Source organism: Salvia splendens, chromosome 11, assembly GCF_004379255.2.
Source record: "Salvia splendens isolate huo1 chromosome 11, SspV2, whole genome shotgun sequence".
Taxonomy (NCBI): domain Eukaryota; kingdom Viridiplantae; phylum Streptophyta; class Magnoliopsida; order Lamiales; family Lamiaceae; genus Salvia; species Salvia splendens.
Window position 1 is genome coordinate 2,179,119 of NC_056042.1, and position 14,446 is coordinate 2,193,564.

General features: G+C 40.2%; 3 protein-coding genes and 1 pseudogene across 5 annotated transcripts; 2 read left to right on the forward strand and 2 right to left on the reverse strand.

Annotated features, from left to right (window-relative positions):
* Positions 1 to 1,563: 1,563 nt before the first annotated feature.
* On the forward strand, positions 1,564 to 4,318 carry LOC121755937. Of its 3 annotated transcripts, none has more exons than XM_042151384.1 (8): positions 1,564 to 2,199; positions 2,376 to 2,824; positions 2,901 to 2,956; positions 3,057 to 3,113; positions 3,423 to 3,479; positions 3,709 to 3,804; positions 3,870 to 4,046; positions 4,119 to 4,318. In XM_042151384.1, exons 1-8 carry the CDS (start codon positions 1,685 to 1,687, stop codon positions 4,155 to 4,157), a joined length of 1,446 nt encoding a protein of 481 aa, XP_042007318.1. In that variant the 5' UTR covers positions 1,564 to 1,684; the 3' UTR covers positions 4,158 to 4,318. The 3 variants fall into 3 exon arrangements, with proteins under 3 accessions (XP_042007318.1, XP_042007319.1, XP_042007320.1); XM_042151385.1 differs by having other exon boundaries at positions 3,423 to 3,434; XM_042151386.1 differs by lacking the exon at positions 3,423 to 3,479 and having other exon boundaries at positions 1,567 to 2,199.
* A 503-nt stretch (positions 4,319 to 4,821) lies between these two features.
* On the forward strand, positions 4,822 to 7,896 carry LOC121755940 (annotated as a pseudogene).
* A 42-nt stretch (positions 7,897 to 7,938) lies between these two features.
* On the reverse strand, positions 7,939 to 10,061 carry LOC121755936 (pentatricopeptide repeat-containing protein At1g08070, chloroplastic). The gene has a single exon (XM_042151383.1). The coding sequence runs from the start codon at positions 9,962 to 9,964 to the stop codon at positions 7,994 to 7,996; it is 1,971 nt and encodes a 656-aa protein (XP_042007317.1). The 5' UTR covers positions 9,965 to 10,061; the 3' UTR covers positions 7,939 to 7,993.
* Positions 10,062 to 10,212: 151 nt separating this feature from the next.
* On the reverse strand, positions 10,213 to 14,168 carry LOC121755939 (CBL-interacting protein kinase 23-like). The gene is made up of 15 exons (XM_042151387.1): positions 13,480 to 14,168; positions 13,022 to 13,084; positions 12,843 to 12,914; positions 12,655 to 12,762; positions 12,466 to 12,546; positions 12,304 to 12,357; positions 12,099 to 12,224; positions 11,870 to 11,959; positions 11,613 to 11,735; positions 11,401 to 11,529; positions 11,190 to 11,306; positions 11,045 to 11,101; positions 10,780 to 10,854; positions 10,510 to 10,588; positions 10,213 to 10,437 (listed from the first exon to the last, which is right to left on the reverse strand). Exons 1-15 carry the CDS (start codon positions 13,693 to 13,695, stop codon positions 10,415 to 10,417), a joined length of 1,413 nt encoding a protein of 470 aa, XP_042007321.1. The 5' UTR covers positions 13,696 to 14,168; the 3' UTR covers positions 10,213 to 10,414.
* Positions 14,169 to 14,446: the final 278 nt, after the last annotated feature.

The following is a 14,446-nucleotide window of genomic DNA, read 5'->3' on the forward strand; positions in this document are numbered from 1 at the left end:
ATATAAATAAATTAGAAACTCTGATTCAGCTTGCAACCGGACAATTGATTGCCAGTTTGTGATTATTGACCTCGAATATGGTTCTAGTTCAAAATCGAAAAAATGATTAAAATTGGAATAAATCCCAAAAAACGAAAAGAATGATCATAAAATGGATCATAAAATCATAGTCAATGGAAATGACAAAAAAGCGATGGGTTAAACTTCTTTTATGACTTTGTGGTCATTTGTGTTTATTCGAAATTTCAAACACTTTTTCATTTGTTGACTATGATTAATTTTTTTCTTTGTCCATCATTTAAGTCTTCATCAACTAGGGGATCAAATTAGAGTTAGGGATAAAACCAAATTAAACAATCTATTTATAAATGCAGACTAATGATCTCACTGGTGTATGGTAATTGATTGATATATCATGTCACATACTAAAATTAATAGGTTTTCTGTTTTTATTGCAGCAAAAGGCGATTATGTTGCTTGACAGCCACCACACTCCGGCCCGACATTATGTGAGGGGGTTCAATCAGGGTACGCAATAAGCCGTTAACGGGGACACTACTAGAAAATTGGGCTATCCTTACATTCATCTTATGGCACTTTGTAAAAGATGTCAACAAAGATATTTTATACTACGATTATGATATCACGTATACATTAGAATTTGCCCAACACCCAACTTAGTAGTATGTTGTTGAAAACGAATGTTTTAACCTATGCATAAAAATACGACTACCTTCCCATCGCATGTCATTAAACGACACTACAAAAAAATTCGCTAATTAGTGACGGATATTTCCGTCACTAAATAGTGAAATTTCTTCACTTAATAGATTAGTGACAAATCAAGTTTTGGCAGATCCGTCAAATAATAAACTTGTCAGTAAAAAGTTTTAGTGATGAAATTTCCGTCACTAAAGTTTTAGTGATAGAAACCATAGGCGACTGCTTCGCATTAGTGACGTAGTACTTAGTCACTAATTAGTGACTGACACGTTTCAGTCACTAAATCTGTCACTAGTTGTTGAGCTATTAAATGCCGTCACTAATTCCGTCATTATTTTGCAATTTTTTGTAGTGCGATCTTATGACGGTTCAAAATCTAACATGAAAAAAGGGTAGAAAAATTAGTGAAGGTTGATCTTATTTCTATATTTTAATTATAATAAAATATGATTGAAATGAATGTGATAGCTATTTATCATATAAAGTATAATAAAAGTAAAATTGGAGATACTAGCGGATCAAAATAAAATATTAAGACATGTAATCACATACAAATAGAGTAATATAACCGTGTGTTCTTGTCAATTTCAGTTCTACTTATACAATCCTTGCTTATTTACATTATAACATTAGTTTAGGTTAAAATATTCAAATTTAGGATATAATTAGGCAATACCATATAATACCCATGTGAATGTATATTACAAAATATTAGTAGTAGTAAACATAAAACTGCATGCATTTTTTAACTTGCATACTATAACTTTTCTTATTCGAATATTGGTTGAATGAAAAGCGTCACGATAATTAATTGCGTTTCATTGTCAAATTCTACTAAAAACCTTTCTTGTATAAAGACAGCAAGTAGGCTCATAATATCAAATTATCACAATTAGCAATCTCTGCTCAAAAACAACAGCTTCCTCCCTGTCCGCCGGCGCCGGCGACTCAATCACCGACGATGGACGAGTCATGGCGAATGAGGATCGGAATGCCCACACCTCCTTCGCCGCCGCCCGTACACCAGCGACCGATCCACCACCTCCACAAGCCCGCCGCCTCCCACCGCCGGGAAGCCACTTCCGACGCAGAAGACTTCAGCGACGTCTTCGGCGGGCCCCCTCGAACGATCCTCTCCCACCAATTCTCTTCCGGCTTCGCGCGATCGTCGTCCTCATCCTCCTCAACGGGCTACTTCTACGAGGAGATTTTCCCGGCATCTGAGAAGGCGGCGCCGCCTCCCGCGGGGCGGAGCTTGCCGGAGTTCAGGATCCCGAGCGGCCATCACAAACGGGAAGAGAAAGGTTTTTACAGAGATATCTTCGGGTGGGATGATGAGAGAGTGGTGAGGTCGAGATCGAGGTCGAAAGCGAGCTCTTCGTCGGTGCTTAGCTCGGAGGAGCTCAGCCCTCTCCGCCCTTCCTTCTCCGTCGACGGCGGCGGCGACGACGTTTACGCTTTCGCTTCGAAACTCAAGTATTTTTTAATTCCTTTCCTTTTCTGTGCTGATTGCAACTGATTTTGCCTCTTTTCCCACAAGATTAGGCTAGCTAATTTTGAAAGATCATCGAATTGGAAAAAATTAGGGTTTCAGAATGATCATAGGTGAAGCAAATTAGCCAAGCAGAAACTGAAATTTCAATTCATTTTAGGCCAATTAATGTGAGGAATAGGTGGAATTCAACAAGTATATGGCGTGAAGATCAAAACACGATGCCGCCATTTTCAAGCAGCCATGGCTCAGACAGTCTGAGGAGCTATAGTTTGGGATTCCGTCGAAGAAACGCCTCTCCGGAGACGATCAGCCTCGAGCCGGCTTCAAACAGAGTGTCTGCAGATGACATGGAGCTCAACAACTCACCATCATCTGCAGTTTCCTCAGTCTGCCACTCCTCGTTAGGGCGTGATGTGGTTGATGTTTTGAGAGCGGACGAGGTGGAGGAGGAGGAGGAGGAGGTCATGAGCTCCTACGTGATTGAGATCAGCTCAGAGAACAGGGAAGGGACTTGTGAATCCAACGGTGTTGATGAAGCCATAGCATGGGCGAAGGAGAAGTCCCAAATACATTATTCGGAGTGTGAGGCCGAGAAAACCACACATGGTTTGTGCTACTTTTCTCTTATTGCCTTGCTTCTTTCTTAACTCTGTTGATTGATGTTGGTTGTGTCTTTCTGCAGATGTGTTGAATGGACATCTAGTTTCGGAGGGACATACAGACAGTTTTGGATCATTGGTATATTAGTGTGGATCATCATGTGATTTGTCCTTGCTGAATTTCTTCGTTGCAGTCTCTGTTTATAGTTGTGATCGCGTTCTCTGTTGTTCGTTTGCAGGATAAGCAGCAGGTCAAGTGGGAAATAGTAGAAGAGGAACAGCAACTTGAACACATGGTATATAGCTGTATTTCTACTGTGATCATACATAACTATCTTCATTTTCCAAGTTACAACTAGTGATCTATAGTAACATGCCTTTCTTCAATCATAGATTGCATCATCTTTAAGAACTTACCTCGATTGGATAATGGCGTTGTGATCTCATAACTCATCTTAGATCGTGAATGTAGTGACCAAATCCTTGTTTAAACTTGCGATATAATCAACTATGACATCAAGTTTCTGAGGGCTCTCTCACACATTTCCTTCATTGCAGTCTACTGTTTATGGTTGTGATCGCGTTCTCTGTTTTTTCGTTTCCAGGATAAGCAACAGGTCAAGTGGGAAATAGTAGAAGAGGAACAGCAACTTGAATACATTGTAAAAAGCTGCATTTCTACTGTCATCATACATAACTATCTAAATTTTCCAAATTGCAACTAGTAACCTATAGTAATATGTGTGAGATGTTGTCTTTCTTGAATCATACATTGCATCATCTTTAAGAACTTGCCCCAGTTGGATAATGGGCGTTACGATCATGAATGTAGTAACCAAACCCGTTGTTTGGACTTGTGATAGTGAACTAACTATCTCCAAATCGAAGCAGGTACAGACAGAAATGGATGTTCTGGATGAGAAGATCAGGTTATGGTCTAGTGGCAAGGACGCCGACATTAGACTGCTGCTTTCTTCCTTGCATCATGTGAGATGATTTTGTTAGTAATGCAACTTCTAATCAACAGATATATAACTGTCTTTGCCACTCAGATCTTATGGCCTAACAGTGGGTGGTCACCGGTGCCCTTGGCAAATATAATCGAAGCCACTCAAGTGAAGAAAACTTATCAGAGGGCGCGGCTGTGCCTGCACCCAGACAAGCTCCAAGAAAGGGGCGCAACGCCCCAACAGAAGTACGTTGCTGATAGAGCCTTCTCGATTCTTCAGGTCAGTTTGGGCATTGCACATGTTTGAAAATGGCCAAGGTTCTTGTCTTGACTACTTATGATTTGATTGTAGGATGCTTGGGCTGCATTCATCTCTCTGGATGTGTTCTAAACAATGAAAAAACAAGTGTTGATTTTTCGATATGCAATTATGTATGCAGGAGAGATTTGAGGCTGAATAGATATGTTATGACTTGAGAGTGTGTTGTAATTTGGTTTATGCAATGCAAGAAAGTAGTACTACTACTATGTAGTAGTATGAGTTACTAATAATTATAGTAGTAGCAAATTTTCACATATTCAGCTGAAAATATGATTTTTGGCTCTTTGTACAATTAGTTTGCTGTAGTAGAGGCCAGAGTGCGGGTTAATGATCGAATCTATCTTGATTTTAAAGATTTTTAGCAATTTTATCTCAACTTTTCAACTTACCAATTCTAAACCTGTAACAATTTTATTATCGGAATTTCACTCCGGCAATTGAATTTTGATTTAATTATCCTGATTTATAAAATTAACACAAGATAATAGAATTGGTATATTGAAATTTGAAAAACATGAGACAGTATAATTCATAAAATAGATTATTTTTCATATTTGCTATGGACCTTAAAGCCCACTTTACTAATGGGCTAATTACTGGGACTAACTTGAAGCCCAACAACAATTTCACGGCTTCAATGGAATAGCATTAGCCAATCTCACTCTATCACTTTCCTTAAATTCCTGCAGAAAGATCACCGTCTCCATCAATCACTGATCACCGATCAATAAATTAACCCTCACCCGAGATGATGTCGGTGAGAGGGCTCGCGGGGTTGCGAAATCCCGTGGTCGGTGGGTTTACTCGTCTCTGGAAAGCGCGCCGTTGCTGCTCGAGCTCCCCTCTCACTTTCGAAACACTCTTCAATCTTCTCCCCAGGTGAATTCACGCGACTCGTATTTGAGTAGTGGGAGTTGATTGTTTTAGGGCTGCCTTTTGAAATTATTTCTTTATTTGTAAATTTGTTGATCGAAAAATGAGCTCTATACTAAATGGAGCTTGCTTAAAGTAACAGTCTTTATTAATGATTGGGATGTGTATTTTTTTTCCTTCTTTCCAATTTTTTTTATGAAATTTTGTCGTTAGGATTTGAGAGATAGAGGAACCCTCTGAAAACTTATGTTCTGATAAATGAAAAGTGATCTATAGCTTGGTGATTTGGTGCCATTTGTTTACCTGCAGCAATGCTTATGAGTTTGTGTTTGTAATTGGCATATGTTGTACCTTTACATTGTACTTATTATATTTGCTTTGTTACTGTTTATTAGTAGGTTTTGGGTTGCAGAGTTATTTATGTTTGGGCGTCAAATGCCTATAGTACCGCCGGGCAACAGGCTCAGCTTCGGAGCAGCTCTGCAGTTGAGGTCAGTGTAATCACTTTGTCTTGATAATTGATATTCACATTGATTTCAAATAACTTAGTTAGACTGCATTTACTTTTCATTTCTTTGTATTACATTGTTGTGGATGCGCTTTATTGTTTGGCCGACCTTCTTATTTTGGATGGCAGGAGCAAGTTGACCCGTTTTCTCTTGTTGCTGATGAACTGTCGATTCTCACAGATCGCTTGAGGTCTATGGTAGTTGCGGAGGTATGACATTTACCTTGATTCTGTTTTCGAGAGATAGATATGTAAGTAAGGTGATTCATACTTATTTCATAGGTTCCCAAGCTTGCCTCTGCCGCAGAGTATTTTTTCAAATTAGGAGTTGAAGGAAAAAGATTCAGACCCACTGTAAGATTCCCCTTTTTATCTGACTTGTGTACCGCCACTTGTTAGTTGTTACACAGCTTATTATATGCGTATAACTTTAAGATTACTAGCTAGACGGGATAATTTGTAAGTTTGGGAATTGATTTACTTATGCAGGTCCTTTTATTGATGGCAACGGCTCTAGACTTACCAATCCAGAGGCAAACATCTGAGGCTGCAGTCGATGCCTTGTCGACAGAGTTGCGTACAAGACAACAGTGCATTGCTGAAATCACAGAGATGATCCATGTTAGCTCTTCTTAGAAAGTTGTTTACACAATGCTCCTCTTCGTGTTTTACAAAATTTAATTAGTAATATCCATGTAATATAATAGGTTGCCAGCCTCCTTCATGATGATGTGTTGGATGATGCTGATACAAGGCGGGGTATTGGCTCGTTGAACTATGTGATGGGAAATAAGGTACATGATTTCTATCCCTTGAACTCCCTTGACTACAGCGAAAAAGTGGCAAGGGACTTGCTATTCAAATCAAGATCATCTTAGTCCTGTCGATCTGCTGTTTTTATCTTTAGAGATAGGTTTTATTCGCCTACTGAGTCATGTCTTCCTTGTTTAAATTTGTAGTTAGCTGTGTTGGCTGGAGATTTCCTGCTATCTAGAGCTTGTGTGGCTCTTGCTTCCTTGGAAAACACAGAGGTACCCTATAAGTCGAGTATCATATACATGCTCAAGAATCACACTAAATATCATTTACGTTTTCTTGTTATTGTTACAGGTTGTTTCACTCCTAGCTAAAGTCGTGGAACATCTAATCACTGGTGAGACCATGCAAATGACGACTACATCTGATCAGCGCTGCAGGTATGCTGCTAGCTGGGCTTACGTCTTCTTTTTTACGTTTGGCTGTTCTTTCAGATCTTGGTAGCTTGCAGAAAAAGATCACATGATATAAATAACTGGTCTCCTTTCAGATATTTTTCTTATCTTTTGTTTGTTCTTCCTAAAATATTGCATGGTTTCTTTTGGCAGCATGGAATACTATATGGAAAAGACATACTGCAAAACTGCATCATGGATATCCAATAGTTGCAAGGCTGTCGCCCTTCTTGCTGGACAATCGGCAGAAGTTTCAAATTTGGCTTTTGAGTACGGCAAGAACTTGGTTTGTACAATTTTTTTTCTGTTGCCGTTCTTGCTTCTATGTATAATGAAATATGGGAGGGTATGTAATGTGTTTTGACTTAACTAATAGCTCTATCTTGAAATCTTGTTTCTGTGTGTCTGCAGGGGTTGGCATTTCAGTTGATCGATGATGTTCTCGATTTCACCGGCACATCAACTTCTCTCGGGAAGGGGTCCTTGTCCGACATTCGCCATGTAAGTATCTCCATTGCCTTTTTAGCCTGTTTGCCTGAACAACTACATCAAGTGACATTTCAAATAATTTCTCTAGGGGATTGTTACTGCTCCTATATTGTTTGCTACCGAGGAATTTCCTGAGCTTCGGGTGATTGTTAATCAAGGATTCGAGAAGTCTTCAAATGTGGACCGGGTCAGTTTTGCTATCGTGTGTCAACAGTTGATTATTTGGAGTATTGAGTCCTCTATCTGTATATATAGGCTCTAGAATATCTCTCAATGAGTAGTGGAATTCAGAGAACTAGAGAGCTAGCAGCAAAGCATGCTAGGCTCGCATCAGCTGCAATCGACGCCCTTCCAGAAAATGAGGATGAGGTCGTGCAGAGGTCAAGGCGAGCGCTTATAGAATTAACAAACAGTCATCACCAGAACAAAGTAGAACAGATACACAAACATGATTTAGATCATTGTGGCAGTAGCAAGCCGGCATCTAGGGCAGTTTTCTCTCTTCTATTTTTGGTTGCACCGGACACGTGTTAGTTTGATCGATCGTTTCCCGGGCCTGCGTTTCATTACTCTGATCCGAATAAAAATGTCTAAATTTTCTACTGTAAGAATGAGAAGGTTTTATACCATTTGTAAATCTATTAAGAAGATGGTACTTTAAAACATTTTTGTATTGTGATAATTATGCTTTTTTAATCGAGGCAATCAATTTTTTCTCTTCATTGTATATTTGAAACAATTATTCTTTATAGTACAGTTTAATCTTCTATCTGCTGCAACAATTTTGAAACTTCAGTTTCTCCAATTTCTACTCATTCATGGCATCAACTCTTAATTTCAATCATGCTCCGACCTATCTCTCGTCTCACCTTCCTCGCAGTCGCGATCTCTCTGTACTCTTTTGTTCTCTCGAAATCTCCGATATCCGAGTAGAAGTAAGACGCCTGCATCCAGCTCGAAGGGTTCTCCGGTGGCAGATCTATCAGCTTCTTGGCAGCTCGACTCCCGAGTTGTTCTTCCCGATGATTTCTGCAGCTCCTCAGAACAGAGCTCCAAATCACAAAATCATCCTCCCACGGAGTGTCTTTCATCATCTCTGTTGCTTCGTCTAGTAGCCCTGCCCGGCCGAGAAGATCGACCATACACGAGTAATGCTGCCTCTCTGGCTCTAGGCCGTGAATCGCCTCCATTGATTGGAAAACCGATCTCCCCTCTTCAACTAGCCCCGAGTGGCTGCAGCCCATTAGGGCACTCAAGAATGTCACCTTGTCAGGCTTCAGGCCATTCCGGATCATCAAATCGAGCATTTCAAGACACTCTTTTCCCTTCCCGTTTCGCGCTTGGGCACTGATAACCGAAGTGAAACATATCACATTTGGGGACGGAAGCAGATTGAAAACACGGCAAGACAGTTCGACCTCCCCTGCTCTAGAGTATGCATCAATCAGAGCACACGCTACTGCAGCATCGGACTCAAATCCCGACTTCACAGCACAGCAGTGCAGCAACGTGCAGCCAGATGAGCCGGCTAGGGCTTTCAAAGCCGAAGAGAGACTCACTTCATCAAACCCTATCCCCTCGTCAACCATCACGCAAAACAAATCAACAACATCCTCCCAGAGCTCATACTTCAGCAAAGATGTCATGAGAGAGTTGCAACACTCGAGAGTTCTCTCAAAAACCCCGTCAAATATGCCAACCGCGTCCCCAATCTCCCCCCATTTCCCGTACATGTCAATCAATGCAGACTGCACAAGAACAGAGTTGAGCCCTGCCTTGAGAACAGAGCAATGAGTTTGTTGCCCGAACACCAAATCCCTAGCCGCGCTAGACACTTTCAAGAACCCCAAGAACGAACAAGCTGAGGGCTTCTTATCCCACAAACGCATTTCCCTGAATGCTTCAAGGCCGTCATGTATACACCCACTCGCTGCACAAACGGACACCAAAGAGTTCCAAGAAATGACATCTGAAGGCGGGATAGCCTCAAACACCTTCCTCGTCTCCATCAAACTCCCACAAGCGGAGTAAAAATCCACCAATGCATTCGCCACGAACAAATCTGAATCAACCAATCCTCCCTTGATCACACAGCAGTGCAGCTGCATTCCCTCTTCTAAACCCCTCTCGTAGCCACAGCCCCGAATCAGATAGCAATACGTAACCCCATTAGGCTCCACACCTTCCAACTTCATCTCATCATACATTCCAAACAGCTCATTCACTCGCCCCGTTTCGCACATTCCACGCAGAGCAACGTTCCAAGTAGCCAAATTTCTCTCTTGCAATTTACCAAACAATCTCAGAGCAATGCCGGTGCAGCCCATTCGCAGATAGAGATCGACGAGGGCCGAACCAACATACACATTTGTGCTAAACCCCAAAACAACAGCTCTGCAGTGAACCTCACATCCTTCTCTAAACAACCCTTTGGAGCTGCAGATGCTAAGTATAGTCGAAAACGTCGATGAGCTCTCGACACAGCAATGGAGAACCATCTGATTGTACAAACTCAAGGATTCTGTTAGTAAGCCACAGCGATAGTGCCCTGAAATCATGATGTTCCAAGTAATAACATCTCGTTCATGCATTTCATCGAACAGTTTCAATGCAGAATCTAGAGACCCGGATTTTAGTAGGCCGCTGATGATTCTGTTACACGAGTAAATATCGGTGTTGGGATTAGTGAGGCCACGCACTGGGTGATAAAAACTGCGCACAAATGCAGGTTTTTGAATTCGAGAAATCACTGATGTTGCTCTTGCACAGAATAAGAGAAGGTTCTGGTTTGTCATCAAACACACTAATTCATGTCATGCTCCACAAATAAAAGACTTTGTATATAAAATTTGTCATTTTTATTGTAAAGAGATTTGCCCTTTGCTTGAGTTTTGTACCGCTTAGTATTTAATAATATCCCTAATTATTATCTTAATTATATTTTCCAATGATTGATTATCAATATTAGCCAATTCATATGTAAACTTATTGTCCATATTTAACTTCAGAAAAACCATACACTTGTTTATTGGACTAATGATTATTAATCAAGAACACTGCAAATCATAGTAGCAATTATTTATAAACATTATGCTAATTTGTTACACAAGCAAATAAAATGTTCAGAACAACCACAAATTTGCACTGGCTGCTGTTTCCATAATGTTTTATATAAATATATCAAACAAACCAAATAATACAAGTAGATACCAACATGCAAGTGACTAGGTCCACGACATTCCAAATTACGTTGTCGAGGCGTCTGTGCCTGCAAAAAGATCAACGATATGATGCACGACACAACAATGATTTGTAGACCACAAAAAAACGATACGCGTACCATTACTCCTTCCTTCTTTTACTTCATCGCCTGTTTTCCATACGATATCTTTCAATCCAGTCGAAAGGTTTTTGTAAAACTGCGCAAGGAGAAGAAAAATAAATCATTATCTAACCCTATTTCAGTTTCAAAACATTTCATTGATTGAATTGCTAAGAACAAATAGGGATGTTTGTGAAATCGATCCTCTTTCGCCTTCCAAGAAGATCCAATATTTGCAGACAAAATCTCATGAAATCGCCTTTCGTCTTAAGTTGAATGGAATAATACCTTGTGGAATTCTAACGTATCTCCCCCGGACTTGCGAAGCTCAACCATGTGAAGTGACGGAGCCACTTCAAAAATCTGCAAGAACATTTGGGACCAAGGCTATTACAAAAAAGTTGCAGAAACATCTCTCTCTCTCTCTCTCTCTCTCTCTCACACACACACACACACACAATCACAAAATATTTGCTCTTCTAGCAAGATAAGAGCTGACATGGTTGTGATTGAGTGAGGAGTCGAGATTCGAGAAGAACTTTAGTTTACGCACCTCTGTCACAATGGACAGGTGACCCTTCCGCCCAGATTTCTCCCCATAAAGTTTCATCTAAATGAAATGACAAACCAAGAACGGTTCAGAGGTTAATATTGAACTAATGAGATTATAATAAAATGTATGTTCAGGATCATCAAACCTTGTAGTTGTTTTTCTTCACATCAAACCCCATAGGCCCGGCAGCTTTCTCAATTTCCGATATGATCTCATTGGCCGTGCATTTAGATGTAAATCGTGTTTCTCGCTTCACAAGACCCTGAAGTCGGAGGAGATTTGAAGCACGTTAATTAAATTTGTCGAAATAGTGAGTCTCACTTTTTACTAACCGGCTAACTACGTAGTAAGTATACCATTTGCTTTTCGAAGAGGGAACTGAGATTGAGACCCTGTGCGATGGAGATGAGCTCAAAGGCATTCATAGTCACTGGTGTGGCTGGGGGCCTTTCGTCGCGCCTCTCCACAACAAGGTTTGGAGTGTCCTGGACGCAAATATGGTGAGTGGCGAAATATCATAATTCCTCCGAAACAAAAAAAAAACTGGTAGCCAAACTAAAATCCATACCGCTGATTCATTAAAGATAGAATTGATATTGTCGTCGAGGATAACTTCCTCTTCTTCAAAAACAGATGCCTTGAATCCTTTCTTGAACCACTCATCTGTGAGGAGTTCATTGATCGTAATACGCTGCATTGAGTGGCAAACGAAACATAAGGACTTGTGACTGAATAATAAGAAGCGGCTCCAAGAGAAAACCAGATTTCTATGACTAAACAAAAACTGCAGTTTACGAGGAGCAGTCACAAGAGGAGTGTGCATACGGTGGACGGCTTGGGATCCAGAATTCTTTTGATTAGTTTCTTTGCACTCGAGGAAAACCATGAAGGGCACGTGAAGTCCGCCTTGAATATCTGCAATGAAGTTAAACCACAAGCTCAACAAACGTTGCCAAGATAGCACGCAGTTTTCATGCCTAGTTTCTATGCTTGAACTCATCAACTCATCATGCATGTAAATTCCCAGGCGAATACCATGAAATACGGCATATACCTTTTTGTAGAGTGACATAAGATTCGAGTCTTCAAAGGGCAGATATCCAGCCATGAGTACAAAAAGTATAACGCCACAAGACCATAGGTCAGCCTTGGCTCCATCATAACCCTTATTGTCGATCACCTGTGATACGATAGAGATCAAAGAAGTTCAAGAAACAGTTAAACAGCACGGGATTGAGCAAAAAAAAAAGGTTGTGTACCTCTGGAGCAACATAATTTGGTGTCCCACATGTTGTGTGAAGCAATCCATCTTGCTGATAAAAGATTAAGAAAATGAATGACAAAAGAATAGAGGAAACATTTCATCTAGATTATCCAAATGCCCCACCGTATGAAAAAAAAAAATGAACAAATCGTAGTACCCGAACTTGTTGGGGTAGGGCGCTTAAACCAAAATCCGAGACTTTGAGAGCACCACTGGCATCAAGCAGCAAATTCTCCGGCTTTAAATCAAGAAAGCAATATAATAAATGAAAAGCTTTTCAGTTTCAATGAACAAGTCAAGAAGCTACATGGATCCAAAGAAGACGAAGAGGTCATTGCATAGTCACCTTAAGATCCCTGTGGTAAACACCCCTGCTGTGGCAATAATCGACCGCGTTGACGAGCTGCTGAAAATATTTCCTTGCTTCATCTTCTTTCAGCCTGCCTCGACAAGCCTGCCAACAAGAAGGCAAAAACAACATTGCAACTCATAAATCCATTTTTTTGACAGAGTGTAAAGATAAGTGAGACTTACAATCTTGTCAAAGAGTTCGCCACCAGTGATGAATTCCATGACAATGTATATCTTCGTCTTGCTGGCCATAACCTATAGAAGAAGCCAGTCAATATGCATGCATCTCAAGATCAAAGCTCCTAAAACCCATACCACACTATGAAAAATGGAACCTCGGTTAAAGAGGGCCGACTACTAACCTCATACATCCGGATGACATTAGGATGCCTTATCAATTTCATGGTTGCAATTTCTCGCTTGATCTGCAAAGGCGACGATAAATGTTAGAACCATACGAATGCACAGATCAGATCAAGTCCCGTAAAACCTATACACAATAATTCTTGATAGATCAAGAAGCATATTCTGATAATTAGAAGCTGGATCAACTTCTAAACACGCAGATTCCGGATACAGAGATATCAAACTCAAATCAATCAGCTAGAGTAGTGTTACTCCAACTCCCTTAACACATTGGATTGTCTTCAAATTAATCACAACCATAATTTCTTTTTTCATAAGCATAAAACACATTATGAACTATAAAGTCAACCCTTCAAGAACAAAAAGTGTTAAACCACACAAACATCCAAACACACAAAAAAGAGATGAAAAAGCTAAAGATTCCAAACAGAATAATCCACTCCAAACAGCACACCTGATCAATCATCTTATGTTTGAGAACCTTCTCCTTATCAAGAATCTTGATTGCCACATTCTCACTTGTTTCCAGATTCTTAGCAAACTTCACTTTGGCAAAAGTCCCCTCTCCCAACGTCCTCCCCAATTCATACCTCCCCACGCACGTCCGGCTACTACTGCCGCCGCCGCCGCCGCTGCCGCTGCCGCTTGGCCTTGATGATCTCAACGCCATCTCCCCTTTATCCGTATCTATATCGATATGTAATGAATCAATCCCGAAATTCCCCCTTTTTTTGCAAGATCCCTTTAAGGGATTCTTGAATCACAGCTACTATAACCTCTTCTTCTTGCAAGGTTGCCACACCTGGCACTTTACCACCTTCATCTTCACTCTCCGATTAAAAAAATTGGGCCAAAAAAGGCACAATAGTTCACACAAGAAATAAATCAGTTCAAGATTGTAGCTTTAATGGATGAGCACACGGAAATATTTGTACAAATGGAAGAAGTGGATAATGCAATCGCCTTTAGAGATCGTTCAATAGCAGTAAAAGGTAAAAAGGGTATAGGCCAAATTGGGGGAGAAAATGGAATCGAAGTGGAAAGAATTCAACAAATAGAACGTTGATGTTAATCGAATTGGAGTATATACATAGTCTCCGATAAATCACAATCATTGGACTACAGGTAGTGTGTTTTTCTACGTTTCTACTCGGTTTGCATTAATCTTTGTTTAATTGGATGTTATTCCATTTGTTGAGTTGATTTTTTGCTAGATGATTTTGTTTTTAATTTTTGTATGTATTCGAATTTGTTTTTCAATCTGAAAATAATAGGTCAAATAGATGTTGATGTAACTCGCCTTCACATATTAATCACGGAAGATTGATGCTAGGAGATCGGATCATTAGGCTTAATTACCTTTGTTAATTACTCATAATACCGGAATTTACACTAAATAAGTATAGTGGTAATAAATCTAC